Source organism: Arachis ipaensis, chromosome B01, assembly GCF_000816755.2.
Source record: "Arachis ipaensis cultivar K30076 chromosome B01, Araip1.1, whole genome shotgun sequence".
NCBI lineage: Eukaryota > Viridiplantae > Streptophyta > Magnoliopsida > Fabales > Fabaceae > Arachis > Arachis ipaensis.
The window spans coordinates 124,256,302-124,277,717 of record NC_029785.2 but is presented as its reverse complement, the minus strand read 5'-3'; the positions used below and the strand labels follow the sequence as shown (position 1 = coordinate 124,277,717).

Genomic DNA, 21,416 nt, shown 5'->3' with positions numbered 1-21,416 from the left:
GTGGGTTCAAGGCGCTAGTACCAGGCTGTGAAATTGAACTCTCGAGGATTAATCTTTGGATTATTTCTGAAGGGTTTTTTATTAATGAAGTAGGAGGTGTTGAAAGGCTGATTAATCAACAGATGTTCTCCTTCAGCACTTGGAAAGAAAGAAAGTTTTTTATTCGCCTTTTCTAGGGATTCAATCGGTCCGAGAAAACAGTGAGTATCCGCGCCTATTGTGAAAGGAATTAAGATTCTAGCATTGTTAATTTGGAGTTGAGGATCGTCAATGACTTCATCATTGACTTGGTTTAGTATACGAAGGGCTGGAGGAGCCGGTGGTGCTACTGCATGACCTTTACCTTTGTCTTGGGTAGCAGTATGAGAAGAGGATGCGGCTATTGTAAGATGAAGGAAAAGGAAACAGAAGATTAAAGATTCTGTAAGGAAGTTTGATGTTAGAGAAATTCAGAGAGCAATGAGTTTAGAAAATTTGAACAGGGGTGAGATTGATGAATTTAAAGAGCTACCGTAGCCGTTACTGTAGAAGGAATGCGAATAGAGGTAACTTCGCAAAGAAGATGAAGTGGAAGAAAGAGAAAGGCGTGAGTTTCGAAAAACGTGTCGAGTGGATCAGTATTAATGGGAGGTTAAATGATAATTATTACTGATTTGAAAACGGAAGTTTGAATGTGGATTAAGTGTTTTATCTTCCAGTAATGTTTTCGAAGGTAAAACACATTAATCCAAGGGGGCAATTTGTTGATCGAAAAATATTTTTGATAAAGACAAAGGGTTCGAAGTGGTAAAGTGATCAAAGATATAAGTAGTTTTCGAAAAGACATACACGCAAGCATTAAATGGAAGTTTTTGACACAGATTTGATTTCAAGGCCCACCTTTCAATAAATCGAGCAAGTCAAATCGACCATGGGACTTGCGTCAGATAATCGAATAGCTTATTCGAATAAGAGATTCGGGTAGTTATGGTAGCAGAGAAGTTAAAGGCTTCTATCACGCGAGGAAATCAGGGGGAACGTTTAGGCAGGAACAGTTACCAAGGAAACATATTCAATGCTGTGATTTTCTAATTAATTGTAATTAATTATCAGTTACTAAAAGCAGGTTATAAAAACTAGGAGATCTTAGGGAATAGGGGTTGAAACTTTTACTCAGAAAAACACTCAAGCACACTCATATCTTAAGGAATTCCTGAGTCTGCAATCGAGTAACTTTTCTGTAGGGTTCCTTCCATATTTTACTCTTTCAATTTATCTTTCTGTAAACTTTATCTTTTCAAGTAAATTTATCTTTCAAGTTCTATTTATCTTCTTTGTCCAATTTATCTTTTTGCATTTTAAATTTTCATGTTAAAGTCCTTTGACTCAGTCGAAGGCATTCTATTGTTTTCTTTTAATTTCAATGCATTTCTTTCCATTTTCAGTACATTTTCCCTTTCGAAAACTTTATCTTTTTGTTCTTTTTATTGGTTTATAACTTTTAAGTTATCTGTATTCTCAACACCCGTCTAATCGAAGGCACTTTGATGCACTTTTAGAAAACTGGTACCTGCATAGAGGAGTAGGTTTCGCTCCCAAACTACTAGATATCGAACCACCGTTGATTTGCTAAAAATCGACAAAACACATCCTCAAAGTCGCGAGTGGCTTCGATGTCCTGGACGGCGCCACCCACTACGCGTAGCATTGCCAGCTCAAGATCTGCATCTTAAGCGGCAATGACACCATCACCAGTGTTACCATCTGGGAGCCCACGGTCCCCGTCTCCGTTGTCACTCTCCACGGAAGGTTCGAGATACTGTCGCACTCTAGCTCGTTCCTCCCGCCGCCTGCTCCTCCTGGCGCGACAAGCCTCAGAATATACTTTCTCGAATAAATCCCTAAAATGGAGATTAACGTCGTGTACCAAAACGTTCTTGAGATTTCAATTCTATCAATTACGTCTCTCCCAAATTGAAAAAATTGCACCATATTAGTGTCTGTCCCATCTTCCGTTAACGATGCGTTGATGTGAATCTTTGGTGACACGTGTTATCTCATGGTTTGGACACACATAATGATATGATGACGTGTCAGTCAGCGACACGTGACATGTTAAGTTGGATGGTTATGTCACGTGTCATAATGCAAACAAGCTGCGAATTTGAATCAACAGCCTGCAAAAGGAAAAGGATATCTAGATATTAAAAATTTTAGTATTCTACTCCAACCTAATTATCATTCTTTGGAAAGAAAAGCTAAGAAATAAACCAAGATGGGGTAAAAATTATAATCATTAATATTTAAACCCACTCTTCCCCCTTAAATAAATTAACAGAAGAATGAAAAATAAACTGCACATTCCTGCAGCCCATTGTAGACAGAATCCTGTCTTTCTTTTCCTGGAAGTGCAAATTTAAGTTCTACTTTGTCATTCATTTTCGCATCTGAGGGAAAAGAAAAGAATTATTAGTAACCAAGACACAAATATATGATTTATAGAACTTAAGCTAAGGAGGAAGGGAAGAAACCTTCAAAAATGTCCTTGTATGAAGGATCACAAACGACAATGATTTCTTTCACTTCAACCATGCGCGAGAAAGTGTAGAAACTACAAAGGATTGACATATATATATCAAGTCATATTGTAAATGAATAAATGAATGAATGAAACACACTATAAAGCATAAGAGGATACAAAGGCCAAACAAAATCAATAGAGTGCCAATTATGTCTCTTGAAATCATGGTCTTAGCATCAATAATATCATACTGAACATCAATAGGTGGTCCAACATTAAGATTAGGATAAGTTTCAATACTATATTATAACTGAGATGTTACCTATAGAGTGCAATTGGTTGACCTAGAAGTGGAAGATACTGCTTGGGCATGTTAGCCTATTTGGATCGATAAGAAAGATGAATGAGTGAGTGTGAGAAAAAATTGTTTGAAATACATAACAAGAGGAAAGAAAACTGACACCCATCCTCTTCCCCTGGCCTCCAGCGAGTAGGACAACGGAGACACTTTTTTCTTTAACAATATACAACTCCTGCACAACAACAGACAGAGAGAATTTGAAGGATATGATATGATATGATATGAAATTGTAAGGATTTGTAAGTAGCTTACTTGGGGAGTTTGGGATTGTGATTGGGTAGAGCAGAGAGTAACAGTTGATTTAGCAATGGAAGCATTTGTCCTTGAAGGGGGCAATTTGAAGCGCTGACAAGACAAAGAAACAATGAGTTGATTGGCAAATGGCAAGGAAAGAAAATTGAAAAGGCGTTGACTTTACTTGCCTGCATTTGGGAAGGAGGATCTCTCGGGAAGGAAATGATGAGGTCTTGCAAAACATAGACGCCCATCAGAACAGCCAAGGGGACGATTCAGACACATAGTAGCTTGAAACTGAACAACCGCCATCTCAATTCTCAAAACAATAACTGCCTCGCCTGGTCCACAAACAATTCAATTCTTAATACTTAACAGTATATGTATATGATATCATAGCAAAAGCAGAACAACCATGAGCAATTCAAGTTGAATAGCAACGAATTGAAGTTGAGAGAGAGGGGCCGAGGGGGACGCCTACCTGAAATGACGCAATGGCAGAACTCGCACCGATGAGCTCCGGCGACAGCAGAAGACAGCGGAGAGACTCGGATAGGACGCAGAGTAGACGACTACTAGTAACACGGTGGATTTTTTTTGGTAATTTCATTTTTGGCCAAAGAAACTTAATATTTTTCATAGGCGATGAACTGAGTTGGATGAAGCTGATTGGTGCACTCTGTGATTGTGGGACCCATATTACCTATACAAGTCAATTATGGTAGGATCAATTTGGTCCAAGTTGGTTTCTCCAATTTTGAATTAGAACTTTTTAATTTTAATATGAAGGGAGGGTTGGTGTATGGTAGGATTACGGAGGTATATGGTGTTTTATCAGGATATGAGGATTGTGTAAGACAAATCGAATCGTTCGATTGGAGGTATTGTAATCGGACAGATTGAATATAGAAAATTTTGGGTTCGATTTGTGTACTAGTTTCACGTGGCAGACGAGACAGAAAATTCTGGATTTGATTTCAGTACTCCACACAAATCGAATGGTTCAATTTGTATTCTCTCTACAATAAAATCGAACGATCAGATTTTTTCTATTAAAACAAAAAATTAAACGATGTTACAACACTATATATCCTCCAATACTTTATAACTTAGCCTAACTCAGGTATCAACCTCATATAAAAAAATTAGCCGTTGAATTAGGCGGAAAGTAATTTTTATGTTGGTAATTTGAAGAAAGGAACAAATCAGACGTCTAAATTTTTTAATTTGATCAAATTCAATACACTAATTTGTAATTGAAAATATAAAATCGGATTCACCGTTTTTTCTTTTAAAAAATTAAAAGTTTTCATAAATAGAAATCGGAATGATTTGTTAAATAGTTTCTAATACAAGAGTTGTCTCCTTAGATTTTGGAAGAATCCAGTATCGAAAACGCTGAGACTGAAGTTGTGAGTGAGCTGAAGTGGCTACTAGAGCAGAAGCTTGAAGTCGGCCAGGACAAGGAGGCGCTCTCCATTCACACCTTTTGCAAAAAAATTATTTATAATTTGCTTGATCGGAATGACGAGGCGAAGGAACAATTTGGCAAGTATCAAGAGTTGTCACCCAAGAAGTTTGAAGTGGAGGTAGAGGACCGCACAAGAACTCGATTCTCTTGAACGCCATGCTTTCCAGAAAATTGCTCAACTTCGCGACTCTTCTACCCCTCCTTCTTCTCAACAATTCAATCTACAACAACATCATTTTTCAAAACCACTGTCTGCCAACCATTCCCAACCCTTCCCACCAAACCCCATTTCCGATTCCGTCCTCAAAGGGTAAAGTTATCCTCTTTTTTCCATTTCATGTTGTTTCCCATTATGTATTATTGTTCATGGGGCTTATCAAAAAAGTGGACTGTGGATTTCATTTATTTGAACTATGTGATTGTTGTTTAGATTATGAGTATTTTACTAAAACTTCCACTTCGAAAATGGTTCAAAATTTTGCTCACCAATTTTTATTGGTAAGATTGTGGTAAGTTTTCTTTCTAAAATTAGGTTATTTGACTTGGAAATGGTAATATGTGCTCTCCATATTTGGTTTGCATTTGAAGTGGTAAAATCTAGTCAATATTGGTTTCTAAGCCAAAATTAAGTCTCCCAAATCAAAAGATGAGTCTGAATCTCTTAAATTTACTCAAAAGAATCTGATTAACAAGGTTTGCATGGAAGAAGCCCTGAACATAATCTTGACCTGTACAATTTGTTTGGAAGTTTTTCTTATTACCTAGAACTATGATAGGTCTATAGTTTTTACTGCAACATTTTCTCAGGCCTTGGCCAATATTGGAGTAGTTTAAATCATTTTGACTGGTATATGATCAAAACTGAATCATGATATATTCGATTCCAGATATATACTAATTCGGAACTTTCATTGAGGTATTGCTCCCCTCCACTGCTTCAAAGCAATAAAATGTCAATAAAGAATTAGTGACTGCACCTGTATGTACTATAAGAAAGTCAAGTTAGGTTCTCAACTTCTCTAGTTTCTCAGCCATCTCCTTTGATTGGTGTGCTTCCATGATGCATGGTTTTTTGTCATCCAATAGTTTAAAATATGTTCAATGTTGGTTAAATTGGTCTTTTCTTATTGCTTTTATTGCAATCGGTTCCCCTTAATGTAGGACCATAAGTTGAATGAATTAAATTGGCTGAACAGTGTAGTGAAAATGTCAGCATATGACATTTTAATACGTATGCCACAATTATTATTGGTGTCAACGTTGGCTGGTGTGAGTGGTGACCAAAATAAACACGAATTGTAAACTAGATTATATGTTAATTCTTATATTTCATCCATCTTCCAGTGGCCCCAAATCATTGTGTATGCTTAATTTGAAAGTTTGATTGCTTCCAATTTTTTTTCTCTTGCTTCCATCTTTCTATTTCGTTTGGGCTATTGGTAGTTATCATGTGTTATATGTTGTGATCACTGCAGGCAGGTTGCAAGTTTCTTATATTTGCGCATCATCAGCCAATCATAGATGCGATACATGAGTGGCTTCTTGTAAGATCAGTTCAATTTTACTCATTTTTTTTATATTGGAAATTATAAACACTTACGAAAACTGTTGAAAATTTTCAGAAGAAAAAAGTGGGTTGCATCTGGATTGATGGAGGTACACCCAGTGCATGGTGCATGAAGGCAACAATTGGTTACAGATTTTTAGGAAAAGGATTATATCAAAGCGGCTGTGGTATGGTGGTATTTTTCGTTGTGCATTTCTTCCATGTGTTTCCATTATAAGCATCTTTTCTGTTGTATGGGTTAGTATTTGTGCTTGAGATAATGATTTCATGTGACACGTTATCATGCAGCTATCCATTAAAGCTGGGGGAGTTGGATTAACTTTAACTGCTGCAAGCTTTGCAGAACAATCCTGGACTCCAGGTGACCTTATTCAGGTCAAAGATCGTGCTCATAGAATTGGCCTGGTATTCTCACACTCATTAAGTAGAAAGGAGAGAGTTGTTACTAGTTGCATGACAACATTAAGAAAACAGATAATCTCAAATGAAAAGAACTCTCACATCTAAATTTTTGAGTAGCAAAGACATGTGCTCTTCTGTTTTTTTGACTAGTTAGTTCTTGTTTGCAGGTCTCATCAGTAAATATATACTAATTGTTGGCAAATGATACGGTTCACGACATCATATGGTAGGTTCTGTTATTTCTGCAGTCTTTCGCTGCTTGGTATAGGATTGACTTAACATGTATTATGCATTGAAGATCGAAATTTTTACATCTTAGGGATGTGGTGTAATTCAAACCGGATAATTTGGGGGCAGGTACATTTCTACATCTTCTTGAACTATCATATGTAATGCAAAATATACATAACGCTTAGTTTCAAGGTTTCTAATCTGGTTTATATTTATATTTGTCAAGATTTATACTCAAGTAGTATTTGAGAGTTACTTTTTGATGTTTTTGAGAAACCATTGTGAATTTTAGTTATTGAAAAATCAGATGTTAGATGGCCATGAGAACACCTTAGTTGTGCCAAATAATCAGCCATTGAGTAGCCCTGCAAAGCATACTACTATTGAGCATAGCCCTTCAAGGCAGAGAACTCTTGACCAGTTTGTTAGAAGATGTGATAACGTGGATAGGTCAGAAGTCGGAACATCAGCCTGAACCGAAACGGCCCTGTCAGTCATGACTTGCAAGATGCAAAATGGATTTCCATTTTCACAGATACGTGGCCAGGGGCAAGTGAATTGGAACTTAAATGTTTATGTCTACATGCAGAACCAGATGTGCTTACATGGGGAATTCACCTTTGATGACTCAAATGCCTTTTGAAGCTGAAATTCATTGTACAACAAATAATAGATTTTGAATAGAACTGACTACACTAAACTATGTTGCTTGTGCTGGAGATAATGGTTTGGTTATGTGAAATATGTATTGGAAGAAAATGTTGATAAAGTCACCCATCAGATTTTAGGTTTCCACTTCTTGTTCTTAACTTTTTGCTTCCCTGTCTTTTGTTTTAGTTTGGGGCTCTGTACAGAGTAGTACATTATCATATATGAATGAGACTTGTAAATTTCTTTACTCCATATGCATGTATCATTATATTTTGTAGCAATGATCATCTTTGAAAGAATAGACTCATAGAACCCCTCTATAGCACTTCCATTAAAACTGACCACCACATTAGCTTATTTTGTTTAGGAACATGACCTATTCTGATAATGTTACTTTTTCCCTTAAATTTATACAAAGTTACAAACATATAAATAAAAAAATCATGTCAGGAATGACATTAAAAAAAAAACTAAAAATAACATCATTATTTCCCTTCAATCATTTAGAAACTTGATTTGAATTTTTGTAACTTGGACATTCTTTTTATTTTCTTATTTTCTTAATCTAATCAATAATATAATCAATCGACAATATTATAAATGACTCAAATCAAATTTTTAAACTAATTTTTTCAAACAAGAGTCATTCTAATTTTATGTGAAACATGTTTCTTTTGACATAATACGTGTGGACTATTAGTTCAATTAATTATTTAAAATGCATCATGTATTTTGAAATAGAAAGCAGTGAGTTGATCATTTAATATGATCAGCAGCAATAATGCAAATATCTCAGAAAGCACAGGTAATTTTGTATGACGAGCAAAAGAGAATATAGACACAATTCAACCAAGATTATATTACTGAAAGACATTAATATTTAATTCATTGTTCATTGGTAATCCTATTGAAAACGACTAAGGATAATAACAAGCCACAAGAAATAACAAGAAATGTTACTATGACATAGTTGTCCTGTGCTGAAATCTTCCTCCCTTAGTAGGTGGCCAAACAAACGCATGGCGCATATGATTAGTAAGCCCACAGTCCTCCATGGTGAAGACACTCTTCCTATGGACCGTCACTTGTAAGAAATCTCGCTCCATGGGAGGAGCCCCACTGTCAAATTGCAATGCTGCAAAGTCCACGGACAGTGTGAAAACTGAGAAGCAGAGCACAGATGAATTAGATTTGGAATAAACTAGACCCCCAGAGAGTATTGCACACAGCTTCCCGTTGCCAAGGTCAATCAAATTGAATCTGCCCAATTCTGCCACAGTGGGTTGAATACCCTCAAAACATACATCAAGGTATTGATATAATGCGACACGGCCATTCTGGTGGTTAACGAGAATGGCAAAGACCTTGTCTAAAGGTTCCTTAGGAGGTTCCAACACATATTCATTTGTAAGGCAAACGGTGTAGTTGCTGCTGCCAAGACCCGGAAGGGACACAGAAATGTGTGGGTGATAAGTAATAAGACCGTAGTTATCACCGGTAATGAGCCTATCCTTTATGAAGTTCGAAAGATTGTTAACAGAGGCGGGTTCGGTCGTCCAATTCTCTTTTATGGGGTCGAAGCGGGCCAAACAGGTGTCTCTTCCCCTTCCCCTTTCCCTCGATGAAAAAAAGAGGTTGTTGTCGACGACGAACATGCTATATCGAATTGAGTCGCTGACAGTAGGAGGAGCGATTAACGGTTTCCAAACTCTAGATCCAGAACAAAGGACGTAAGAGCCAGATGAATCTTTGACCTGTGATTCCATATAGAAGTAAACATCGCCTGAGCCTGGCGTGTTTGCGATGAATGCTTCGTGAAAAGGGAGCGGTGCATCATCCAGTGATTCTGCACGCTCAATTCTGCGCTCCCCAAATTTGAATTCGTAGATTGGCCAGGAGATCCTCGCAATCCCAAGTCTACCCGGCTCCGAGGACACTGCCATATAGATCTTGGAGTCGAACTCGAAAGGACACAAATCAGGCTCTGGAAGTTTCAACTCGAAATCGAACAGTGGTGGAGGCAAACAAGTCCAATCTTTGACATCAACTTCTTGTTTCTTTAAATTGCTTAGTTTGATCACGAACAACTTTTCATACGACACAAGGCAAAGGCACGCTTCCTTCGCCATTTCAACCTGCTCCGTTTGTCGTTTTTCTGATTCAGCAGCATCCAATTCCGCCATCACTCTCTCCGATCTAACGAGATCGGTGGTGCTGCGGCAGCAAAAAGCTAGGAAAGCACTGGAAAGTTAAAGGCTGTGAGGTCCCTCAGTGAAATGCCTGCACATGAGGATAGGGGCTTCTTGCTCCATGCAAAAAGGAATTAAAAAAGGATAAAATATATTTGTTGGGAAAGTCACTCAAATACGTTTAAAAGGAATATTTTTAAATAATTAAAATTTAATATATATAATTGATGAAACTATGTTATTTTTATCAAAATTAGATTAAATAAATTAATTTGGCCAAAAAATCGATAAATTATATCTTGAATCGGTCTAGGTCCACTCCCAAAACTCGTCGTCGGTACTGGAGACGGTTATTTCGATACATCAAACACTGCCGTTTTTCCTAACGCCGTTCGGCCGCTGTCCGTGCACGCCGCCACAATCTCATCCCGCGTCGCTGTATCCCATAGCCTGTCGGATGCATCCCACGCCAATATCGCTGCAACCTGCAACCTGACTGCGCATAGTATTTTTTTATTTAATTTTATAAAAAGACCTAAAATCCTTTTCTTTGTGTTGGACAAAATTTATCTCTTTAAATTAATCAAATTTTAAAATTGAGCTAACTTATATTTATAAATTTAAATAATTTAAAAATAAAACAACATCTGATTGATTATTGATGTACAGTCAATGCTTACACTCCTTTATAAACCTTAATTTCTGATGTTCATTCATACAAAAAAAAAAAGAACATATCTAAAAAACAAAAAAAAATTCAAAATAACTGTTCTAGTGTTCTTTATCTTTCCTGGGTTTTCTTACATCTCTCTCAAATATAACGTCTCTCTCAATTCTGACTGAAACTCTCTCTTCTCTCTCACACTAGCCCACTCGTCTCTTTCAGTCTCACTCGAATCTCGTCTCAGTCACACTCGCCGGCGTCTCCACGTGTCGCGGCCTTTCCTGGGATCCTCGTCGTCTTCTGGTTTTGGGACCTTGCCGTAGCCGTAGACCGTAGTCAGTTGGTGAGTCCCTGCATCGTCGGCTTCCCCTGTTCTGTCTTTTCCAGATTTTCTTTCTCCTTGTATTTTGAGATGATGTTGAATTGCTAACCAATTAATTCACTTTGTTTCTGATCTAAATGTTGTTGTAAATCATTGTCGGTAAAATCATTGTAATAATTCTCTTAAAATTGTTCATTTTATAATAATTGATTCAAAGAAGTTGTACCAACTTAATCTTGAAGAAGAAACAAATTATCTTTTGGAAAAAAGGAAGAAGAAGAAGAAGCCCTTTCCCAGTGGAGCTTCCACGGCACCTGCCAAATTTTTTTATGCTTTCACAGAATTCAATTGCAATACCGTATCTAATGCGTTTGTTTGTTGTGTTTCAGGTATTTCTAGGAATTCTTTGCACAAGAGGTGCACTACTGGTGGAAAGAAGAGGGTTTGAGGTTTGGAGAAAAAAGAGAAAGTATGCTTTCACTCTCTTTTTCAATTCTCTGTTTTTCTTAATTTTTTTTTTCGAAGTGCTTAGTTTCTCTTAGTTTCAAAACCAAATCCTCCCAAACTTCAACCCTCGTCTGAATTTCAACCCAAATCCTCTGTCCATATTCAATACCAAGATGATGGCACAGAACTTTGTAGTTGATTTGAATAAGCCCCTTGTTGATCGATGATTCTAATATTTACTTGGATCACTGATTTCACGTTATTGCTTTTGGATCATATTTACAGCTGTAGTAATTTTTGGAGACTGATTTTGAATATTTTTCCCAAATTGACGTTATTGCTTGAGATTTTATGTGTGTGGACATGCATATGGCCTTCTATTTCCGTTGTGGTCAATGAGACTAAAGACTATAACAAACAAATTAATAAAATTGTGTCACTGCACATATGTAAGAAATCATTAAAAATTTTCAAGTGCATATGCTCTATTTCCATGTGCCGGAGGTGGGTGGATGGTGTATCTAAATCTATGCCATTTAAGCAAATTGCTTTGATACTGCCCTAGACTGGCATCTTCAGTTGAATTTGGCATTTACTTTTCTAGCCATGTAACTTATTCTCAGTTGCTACTGTCTGGTTGTTGGTTGAATAGTGCATGTTTCATTCTCTCCCCTTGATCATCCTTTATTTCTTTTGCCTTTCTTTTTGTATGGTTGGAATTTTGGATTCTTTGAGAACAGTTGTTAAGATTTGGTTCGTGGTTGCTGAACTATACTAGCGTGTGAACATTTCAGGATTTATGGCCATCTGAACAAGGATTACATAACAATAAACATATATAGAACTTTCTTTTGTCTAGGATGTCACATAACATAGGGTAAAGATTTAGGGAAAAAAATGAGTGAATCATCTCTAAACAATTTTGCAAACTTCAGCAGAATTAAATGACATTCTCTCATTTGACATGATGGAAATAAGATTGCAGGATGATTAGCATTTAGCATTATTGAGTGGGTTTGTTTTGCAAATGTGGTTTCCCAGGCTTATTTCTTGTTGGATTTTCCATCATAGTTGGAATTGAAGCTGCCAAGGGGTTCAAGTGGCTTCTAAACAAGCTGAATATGTGTTCAGGAAGTGGTAATAACTCTGAAAACAAGCTGAATATGTGGCTTTATATATAACCAGATGAGCCTTCTAAAGAACTGCCGAAGTTTTCGGTCAAACTTTTTCTTCATTTCAGTGGGCATGTTGCGGTGAAATTCCAATATGACCAGGTTTCACATGCTAACTTCATCAAGAGTATTGTATTTTATATTTCTATCGAAAAATTTGAATTTTCCATAATTAGGGGCTATGTCTTTGGCCTTGAACAAGTTCCTGCATACTCATTCTTTATAGGCTATGTTTCATGGCAGGTAATAATTTCTGCTTTTCGGAGAATCCCTAGATCTTCTTGGAATGCAAAAGAAAGGTATCTCTGTGTGTTTTGCATCTATATCTCGAGACTAGTATAGCATCATGCAGTTCTGGTTATTTATGTTTGAACTAGTTGTGAAACAGAATTCTTGTATGTCTTGACAATATTCTGGTTATTTATGTTAGTTATGGAACATAATTCTTGTATGTCTTGACAACATGCTTATTTTGGGCATATAAAATTATTTTCTATTTACATTTTATAGGGTTATTGATATTCAAAAAAGTGGACTGTGGATTTCATTTATTTGAACTATGTGATTGTTGTTTAGATTATGAGTATTTTACTAAAACTTCCACTTTGAAAATGGTTCAAAAATTTGCTCACCAATTTTTATTGGTAAGATTGTGGTAAGTTTTCTTTCTAAAATTAGGTTATTTGACTTGGAAATGGTAATATGTGCTCTCCATATTTGGTTTGCGTCTGAGGTGGTAAAATCTAATCAATATTGGTTTCTCTTTTTTATACTGCAGTTGGAGGTGGTAAAAGACAAAATTAAGTCTCCCAAATCAAAAGATGAGTCTGAATCTCTTAAATTTACTCAAAAGAATCTGATTAACAAGGTTTGCATGGACGAAGCCCTGAACATAATCTTGACTTGTACAATTTGTTTGGAAGTTTTTCTTATTACCTAGAACTATGATAGGTCTATAGTTTTTACTGCAACATTTTCTCAGGCCTTGGCCAATATTGGAGTAGTTTAAATCATTTTGACTGGTATATGATCAAAACTGAATCATGATATATAATTAGTGACTGCACCTGTATGTACTATAAGAAAGTCAAGTTAGGTTCTCAACTTCTCTAGTTTCCCTGCCATCTCCTTTGATTGGTGTGCTTCCATGATGCATGGTTTTTTATCATCCAATAGTTTAAAATATGTTCAATGTTGGTTAAATTGGTCTTTTCTTATTGCTTTTATTGCAGTCGGTGCCCCTTAATGTAGGACCATAAGTTGAATGAATTAAATTGGCCGAACAGTGTAGTGAAAATGTCAGCATATGACATTTTAATACGTATGCCACAATTATTATTGGTTTCAACGTTGGCTGGTCTGAGTGGTGACCAAAACAAACACGAACTGTAAACTAGACTATGTGTTAATTCTTATATTTCATCCATCTTCCTGTCGCCCCAAATCATTGTGTATGCTTAATTTGAAAGTTTGATTGCTTCAATTTTTTTTCTCTTGCTTCCATCTTTCTATTTCATATGGGCTAGTGGTGGTTATCACGTGTAATATGTTGTGATCACTGCAGGCAGGTTGCAAGTTTTTTATATTTGCGCACCATCAGCCAATGATAGATGCGATACATGAGTGCCTTCTTGTAAGACCATTTCAATTTTACTCATTTTTTTTTTTATATTGGAAATTATAGACACTTAAAAAACTGTTGAAAATTTCCAGAAGAAAAAAGTGGGTTGCATCCGGATTGATGGAGGTACACCCGGTGCATGAAGGCAACAATTGGTTAGATTTTTAGGAAAAGGATTATATCAAAGCGGCTGTGGTATGGTGGTATTTTTCGTTGTGCATTTCTTCCAATTGTTTCCGTTATAAGCATCTTTTCTGTTGTATGGGTTAGTATTTGTGATAATGATTTCATGTGACACGTTATCATGCAGCTATCCGTTAAAGCTGGGGGAGTTGGATTAACTTTAACTGCTGCAAGCTTTGCAGAACAATCCTGGACTCCAGGTGACCTGATTCAGGCCAAAGATCGTGCTCATAGAATTGGCCTGGTATTCTCACACTCATTAAGTAGAAAGGAGAGAGTTGTTACTAGTTGCATGACAACATTAAGAAAACAGATAATCTCAAATGAAAAGAACTCTCACATCTAAATTTTTGAGTAGCAAAGACAACATGTGCTCTTCTGTTTTTATGACTAGTTAGTTCTTGTTTGCAGGTCTCATCAGTAAATATATACTAATTGTTGGCAAATGATACGGTTCACGACATCATATGGTAGGTTCTGTTATTTCTGCAGTCTTTCGCTGTTTGGTATAGCATTGACTTAACATTTATTATGCATTGATGATATAAATTTTTACATCATAGGGATGTGGTGCAATTCAAACTGGATAATTTGGGGCAGGTACATTTCTACATCTTCTTGAACTATCATATGTAATGCAAAATGTACATAATGCTTAGCTACAAGGTTTCCATTCTGGTTTATATTCATATTTTGTCAAGATTTATACTCAAGTAGTATTTGAGAGTTACTTTTTGATGTTTTTGAGAAACCATTCTGAATTTCAGTTATTGAAAAATCAGATGTTTAGATGGCCATGAGAACACCTTAGTTGTGCCAAATAATCAGCCATTGAGTAGCCCTGCAAAGCATACTACTATTGAGCATAGCCCTTCAAGGCAGAGAACTCTTGACCAGTTTGTCAGAAGATGTGATAACGTGGATAGGTCAGAAGTCGGAACATCAGCCTAAACCGAAATGGCCCTGTCAGTCATGACTTGCAAGATATGCAAAATGGATTTCCATTTTCGCAGATACGTGGCCAGGGGCAAGTGAATCGGAACTTAAATGTTTATGTCTACATGCAGAACCAGATGTGCTTACATGGGGAATTCACCTTTGACGACTCAAATGCCTTTTGAAGCTGAAATCCGTTGTACAACAAATAATAGATTTTGAATAGAACTGACTACACTAAACTATGTTGCTTGTGCTGGAGATAATGGTTTGGTTATGTGAAATATGTATTGGAAGAAAATGTTGATAAGGTCACCCATCATATTTTAGGTTTCCACTTATTGTTCTTAACTTTTTGCTTCCCTATCTTTTGTTTTAGTTTGGGGCTCTGTACAGAGTAGTACATTATCATATATGAATGAGACTTGTAAATTTCTTTACTCCATATGTATGTATCATTATATTTTGTAGCAATGATCATCTTTGAAAGAATAGACTCATAGAACCCCTCTATAGCACTTTGTTTAAAACTGACCACTACATTAGCTTATTTTGTTTAGGAACATGACCTATTTTGATAATGTTAAAAAAATCATGTCAGGAATGACATTAAAAAAAATTAAAAATAACATCATTATTTTCCTTCAATCATTTAGAAACTTGATTTGAATTTTTATAACCCGGACGGAAGATTATTTTTCCTTTATCGTCATTCTTATTATTTTCTTGTTTTCTTAGTCAAATCAATAATGTAATCAATCGATAATATTATAAATATGACTGAAATCAAATTTTTAAACTAAATTTTTCAAACAAGAGTCATTCTAACTTTGTGAAACTTCAATTAATTATTTAAAATGCATCGTGTATTTTGAAAGTTGAAACAGAACGCAGAGGTAATTTTGTATGATGAGCTAAAGAGAATATAGACACAATTCAAGCAAGGTCATATTTCTGAAAGACATTAATATTTAATTCATTGTTCATTCATAATCTTATTGAAAACGACTAAGGATGATAACAAGCCACAAGAAACAACAAGAAATGTTACTATCACAAAGTTGTCCTGTGCTGAAATCTTCCTCCCTTAGTAGGTGGCCAAACAAACGCGTGGCGTATACGATCATTAAGCTTGGAGCTCTTCATGGTGTAGGCACTCTTCTTATGGACAGTCACTTGTAAGAAATCTCGCTCCATGGGAGGAGCCCCACCCTCAAGTTGCAATGCTGCAAAGTCCACTGACAGTGTGAAAACTGAGAAGCATAGCGCCGATGAATTAGATATGGAACCATGTAGACCTCCAAAGAGTATTGCACACAGCTTCCCGTTGCCAAGGTCAACAAAATTGAACCTGACATCTTCTCCCACAGTGGGATCAATACCCTCAAAACACTCATCAAGGTATTGATATAATGCAACACGGCCATTCTGGGGGTTAACGAGAATGGCCAAGACCTTGTGCAAAGGTGCCTCAGGAGGACATTCATCCACATACTCATTTGTGAGGCAAACGGTATAGTTGCGGCTGCCAAGACCCGGAAGGGACACAGAAATGTACGGGTCAAAAATAAAACGACCGTAGTTATCACCGGTAATGATCCTATCCTTTATGAAATTCGAAAGATTGTTCTCAGCCGGCTCAGTCGTCCAATTCTCTTTTATGGGGTCGAAGCGGGCCAAACAGGTGTCTCTTTTTCCCCTCGATGAAAAAAAGAGGTTGTTGTCGAGGACGAACATGTTATATGGGAAAGGTGGGTCGCTGACGGTCGGAGGAGTGATTAAGGGTTTCCAAGTTCTAGATCCAGAACAAAGAACGTAACAGTCAGGTGAATATTTGACCTTGACCTGTGATTTCATACAGAAGTAAACATCGCCGGAGCCTGGCGTGTTTGCGATGAATGTTTCGTCAAAAGGGAGCGGTGCATCATCCAGTGGTTCCGCACGCTCAAAACTGCCCTCCCCAAATTTGAATTCGTAGATAGGCCAGGAGTCCTTCGCATTTCTACCCTTTTTACCCGGGTCCCCGGACACCGCCATATAGATCTTGGAGTCGAACTCGAAAGGACACAAATCACGCTCTGGAAGTTTCAAATCCAAATCGAACTCGAACTCTGGTGGAGGCAAAAAAGTCCAATCTTTGACATCAACTTCTTGTTTCTTTAAATTGCTTAGTTTGATCACGAACAACTTTTTATACGACACGAGGCAAATGCACGCTTCCTTCGCCATTTTAACCTGCTCCGTTTTTCGTTTTTTTGACACAGCAGCATCCAATTCCGCCATCACTCTCTCCGATCGAACGAGATTGGTGGTGCTGCGGCAGCAAAAAACTAGGAAAGCACTGGAAAGTTAAAGGCTGTGAGGTCCCTCAGTGAAATGCCTGCACATGAGGATAGGGGCTTCTTGATCCATGCAAAAAGAAAAAAGAAAAAAAAAAAAAAAGGGGTTTTGCTAGGTTGACCATAATTTTTGTAAATAGTGGGCTTTAGAATTAATCTAATAAAGCAAAAAAATATTCTACATCAAATTACTTCCTAAACCTTAATATCAGCATAACTATTGAATTGAATATTCAACAAAAATCATTTAATTAAAAATGAGTAAAATATTGTTTTTGTCCCCAACGTTTAGGGTAAGTCCTAAAATTGTTCATAACGTTTTAATCGTCCTATTTAAGTGATGTTGTTCTGCCGTTAGGGATCCGTTAATAAAATTGACGGCGGGACAAAATTGAGACGATTTTAAAACGTTAGGGAGTTAAATAGGATGAAAACATTAAGGACAAAAACGATACATAAAAATAAATTTTAATTTAATTTTATCTTTCAATAATATTAATTTTTTACTGTACATAATATTCAATTATTTTTTAATTACATCTAAATAAATTACACTTAATCACATTACTTTCATTTTAAATAAATTTATTTTTTTATAATTTTAAAAAATTTTGATACATTAGAGACAAAAGCTATAATTTATATTTTATTGTATATATATATATATTTTTTTTTCTGCAAGTTTATATACTAGTCATTCTATAAACATTTCATGATAACTAAAAATTTTTAAAAGTAAAATTATAAAAAAAATTAATTTATTTAAAATAAAAGTAATATGATTAAGTGTACTTTACTTAGATATGATTAAAAAATAATTGAATACTATGTATGGTAAAAAATTGATATTATTGAAAGACAAAATTAAAATTTATTTCTATGTATCATTCTTGTCCCTAAGGTTTTCGTCCTGTTTAAGTTCCTAACGTTTTAAAATCGTCTCAATTTTGTTCCGCCATCAATTTTGTTAACGGATCTCTAACGGTAGGACAACATTGAATCAGTTTTGAAACGTTAGGGACTTAAATAGGACGATTGAAACGTTAGGGACAACTTTAAAACTTACTCTAAATGTTGGGGACAAAAACAATACTTTACTTTTAATAATGAACATAATCATCTGCATACTTATTGAATTGAACATCTAACATATCCATTGTTCACATTATTTAGAATTCTCATTGTCAACCTATACTTTTCCATCAAAAAAGGATAAAATATATTTGTTGCAACTGAAATTTGATAAAAAATTTAAAAATATTTTTAAATTTTATTTGTTTTAATTTTATTTTTAAATTTTTTTTGTATTAAATATATTCTCAAATTAAAAATAAAAAATTATATTTTTTATTAATTATTTAATTATAAATTTTAAAATTTTAAAAATTAGAATTAATAGAGAGAGGAGGTAAAACTCAAAAAGTAGTGTCTAATCACCCAAATCAAAGCAAGTTAAGCTAAGTTAGAGGATAAAGATGATTTATTTCCATCTGCAAGCAATTTACTTTCTTAACTCCTCTAAATTTCTACAATTTCAATTTGGGATAAATGGAGAAAGTGTTCTTTGATAATCACAGCTGTGAATCAAAGGTTAAAATTATTTCTTGGGGACAAAGCACTTGCTCAAAGGTTCAGATTTAAGATTACCGTTGAAACATTTCTCTTTGCTGATCTGAGGTCTTCGGTCAAGCAAAATGACCAGCTTTAAAATCCCTAATTCGGGGGTTAATTGAAGAAAGTAAAACGACAAGTCTGAGAAGTACATAGCTCAAAGAGTTGACTCAGAAGAGATCAATACAACAACTTGAAAAGAGGTACAAAAAGAAAAATCTTCATCTTTCTGAAGACAAGGAGAGTGGACTTGATTTTGAGTTTGTTCTGAAGAGTTTTTCTGTGAAGAGTTCATCAACTTTGGACAGTGCTTTCTAAGTTATAGAAGCATTCCGCCAAGATGAAGAACTCAATCAGAGTCAGCTGAATCCGGTTCAACTTATAGCAACAGAGGCTGTTGATGCATTAATCTCCTTCATATTTTACAGTTTGTATTTCATTTTCAATGTATATCTTTCTGTAATTTCTTGAAAGGTAAACGATTGAAAGAGAGAAATCAAGAAAAAGCGTATGAGTGACAAAAGGTTGAGTGAAACACTTGAGAGAAAAGTCTAGAGTGAATTCAGATTTCTTTAGGTGGTTTCCTATGTCTTGTGTCTTTTACATGTGAGGTGCCCCTTTTTAAGTTGGGTTAGCACTTAGAGTAAATAGTTAAGTATTAGCATAACCAAGTCAAGTTAGATGAGAACTTGAGAGAGAAAGGATTGAGTTAATCCAAAGAATTGGTGTATGTAATACTTTAACTATAGTAGAAATTCTACCACTGTTGTGGTGGACACTGGATGTAGGTTGCATTGCACAAAGCAACTGAACCAGGATACATGCCTGTGTTATTTCTCTTCTCTTTCTCTGAGTTCTATTTTCTGATATTTATGAGACAAAATGAAATTGTCTCATAAAGTTTCCGCTGCACAGTTCAAACAGATTCTAAGTGAAAGTTTGTTATTAAAGCCTTAATTTTTAAAGTAAAAGAAGGTCATAGATTCAACGCCCCTTCTCTAAGTTTTCTATAACCTTCAGCATTACGTACGGTTACTTCTAATTTTACCATAATCTCCCAATTTTTTGTCCACGCTCAAAACTTGTCGTCCTCAATCTCCGGTCCACCTCCAAAACTCGTCGTTGGTACCGGAGACCGCCGTTCCGATGCATCACCCCGCGTTGCTGTCCCCCTATAGCCAATGTCGACGCTGCCGCACCCCACGCCAATACTGCTGCAGCTTGACCGTACGCCGCTGTCTCCGCAGCCCGTGCAGGCACAGCCGTAAAGAGAATCAATCCCATCCAATTGAATAAGAGTAACTATAAATTATCATATCTCCTTTTTTCTGCACTTCTTCTTACAATATCTAGGCAATGGAATTAGTAGAGAAAATATATTTCTTTTTATCAAATTTATACAACATATTCTCACTACTCATAGCCAATTAAAAAAAAAATAAATTTTTATGAAGGTGATTTAATCCATCTTTATAACTTCCTTTTTTATTGAAAATTTCACATTTATTACAATTCAAATCTTTTCAAAAACCATTATATTTTACAAATTCATCTCTATAACTCCCTAATTTCTTGCATGTGGATGTTCATTTTACATATAAGAAGAGATGATTGTTCTTGTTGCAAATCTATTATTATATTTTATTGAGTAAAGTAATGTTTTTGTCCCCAACGTTTGGGGTAAGTCCTATTTGTATCCCTAACGTTTAAATCGTCCTATTTGTATCCTTAACGTTTATAAAAGTGATTCAATGTTATCCTACTATCAATTATACTAACAAATCAAATTATATTTTTCAATTATTCTCATTTTGATGTATTCATTCTCAATTAGGTCTCACTTGGATATGGTCGATTTTAATATTATACCCACTATTTGTGTTTAGATTCAATTATGTCCGTAGAAAAGTGAATTATGTAAATGTTGTAGGAATTAGTTTCAACATTTGATGAGCTATTTTTTGGAATAGATCATCGATTCTATTCCAGATATTTGTATTCTAACTTCAAGAAGAGATTTTTAAAACTCAAACTAAAGCGCTCATGATGTGTAATTGACGGCAGGATAACATTGAATCACTTTTACAAATGTTAGGGATACAAATAGGACGATTTAAACGTTAGGGATACAAATAGAATTTATCCCAAACATTGAAGACAAAAATAATACTTTACTCTATTTTATTTTACATATAAAAAGAATAGACGTTCATTTTACATATAAAAAGGATGGTTCTTGTTACATATAAAAGGAATGTTTATTCTTATTACAAATTCATTATTATATTTTATTACATATAAAAAGAATAAATGTTCATTTTACATATAAAAGAGTTCACAAATTTAGTGTGGGCTGGTGGGACAACAATGAAGTTGATAGAGTTTCGAGAATGATTAAAATTTTGAAAAGATAAGGTAAAAAATTTTTTATTTCAATTGGGTGATTTTTTTTTTATTTTTAGTGCCTTACTGGGCCAAAAAATCAATCTATTATTTACCTTTTTTAAAATTTTTG

At 35.4% G+C, this 21,416-nt stretch overlaps 2 protein-coding genes and 2 long non-coding RNA genes across 16 annotated transcripts in view; 3 read left to right on the top strand and 1 right to left on the bottom strand.

Moving 5' to 3' along the window:
- The window catches only part of LOC107635950 (SWI/SNF-related matrix-associated actin-dependent regulator of chromatin subfamily A-like protein 1), a 94,804-nt gene extending 81,541 nt beyond the window's left edge, over positions 1 to 13,263 (top strand). For 3 of the 5 annotated variants that reach the window (XM_021103258.1, XM_021103261.1, XM_021103256.1), the window contains exon 6: positions 12,990 to 13,263. In XM_021103258.1, coding sequence (XP_020958917.1) covers positions 12,990 to 13,151 — 162 coding nt within the window. In that variant the 3' untranslated portion in view covers positions 13,152 to 13,263. The remainder of the gene's footprint in view (positions 1 to 12,989) is intronic. The other 2 variants (XR_002347633.1, XR_002347636.1) reach the window with 1 other exon arrangement.
- On the bottom strand, positions 7 to 3,726 carry LOC107635905 (2-C-methyl-D-erythritol 4-phosphate cytidylyltransferase, chloroplastic-like). Its single transcript, XM_016339458.2, has 8 exons — positions 3,577 to 3,726; positions 3,284 to 3,436; positions 3,114 to 3,206; positions 2,962 to 3,033; positions 2,823 to 2,878; positions 2,511 to 2,590; positions 2,344 to 2,426; positions 7 to 2,156 (listed from the first exon to the last, which is right to left on the bottom strand). Exons 2-8 carry the CDS (start codon positions 3,347 to 3,349, stop codon positions 2,073 to 2,075), a joined length of 534 nt encoding a protein of 177 aa, XP_016194944.2. The 5' UTR covers positions 3,350 to 3,436; positions 3,577 to 3,726; the 3' UTR covers positions 7 to 2,072.
- LOC107635915 lies at positions 5,144 to 7,669 on the top strand. Of its 7 annotated transcripts, none has more exons than XR_002347665.1 (7): positions 5,145 to 5,567; positions 6,042 to 6,110; positions 6,189 to 6,300; positions 6,422 to 6,538; positions 6,703 to 6,761; positions 6,855 to 6,924; positions 7,074 to 7,669. It is a non-coding gene; the product is annotated as an uncharacterized LOC107635915 (long non-coding RNA). The 7 variants fall into 7 exon arrangements; XR_002347669.1 differs by having other exon boundaries at positions 6,834 to 6,892; XR_002347664.1 differs by having other exon boundaries at positions 5,147 to 5,567; positions 6,855 to 6,892.
- On the top strand, positions 10,312 to 12,518 carry LOC107635999. 3 transcript variants are annotated; one of them, XR_001619322.2, is made up of 4 exons: positions 10,312 to 10,613; positions 10,982 to 11,061; positions 12,081 to 12,313; positions 12,455 to 12,518. It is a non-coding gene; the product is annotated as an uncharacterized LOC107635999 (long non-coding RNA). The 3 variants fall into 3 exon arrangements; XR_001619319.2 differs by having other exon boundaries at positions 12,081 to 12,338; XR_002347674.1 differs by having other exon boundaries at positions 12,438 to 12,496.